Source organism: Penaeus monodon, chromosome 31 (assembly GCF_015228065.2).
Source record: "Penaeus monodon isolate SGIC_2016 chromosome 31, NSTDA_Pmon_1, whole genome shotgun sequence".
In the NCBI taxonomy this organism is placed as follows: Eukaryota; Metazoa; Arthropoda; class Malacostraca; order Decapoda; family Penaeidae; genus Penaeus; species Penaeus monodon.
The window spans coordinates 10,170,510-10,170,768 of NC_051416.1; the positions used below are offsets into that span (position 1 = coordinate 10,170,510).

The 259-nt window shown below is 68.0% G+C and overlaps 1 protein-coding gene across 1 annotated transcript in view; it reads right to left on the minus strand.

Moving 5' to 3' along the window:
- LOC119592885 (paired box protein Pax-6-like) overlaps positions 1 to 221 on the minus strand; it is a gene marked incomplete in the record, with an annotated part of 116,857 nt that extends 116,636 nt beyond the window's left edge. Inside the window, 1 exon segment of the mRNA XM_037941779.1 lies at positions 51 to 221. Within this exon segment, the coding sequence (XP_037797707.1) occupies positions 51 to 174 (124 nt within the window).
- Between the last annotated feature and the right edge of the window lie 38 nt (positions 222 to 259).

Consider the following 259-nt stretch of genomic DNA (forward strand, 5'->3'; position numbering starts at 1 on the left):
GCGGAGCCTCGAGCGCCCTTAACATAGGAACACGATCAAACTTGACTCACCCTTGTGCGGCACGTCGTCCAGTGTGGTGGGAGCCCAAGGGTGGTGGCCATGAGGGCCGTGAGTGCCGTGCGGCCCGTGTGGCCCATGTGGCCCATGCGGCCCGGCGTCCACCGGCGAGAGCATAACGGCGGCCACCTCCGGCCCGCCCTGCCCGCCACCGCTACCGCACACCCTGCGGGAGGAGCGTTCGTTAGTGTCTGTGAGAGTC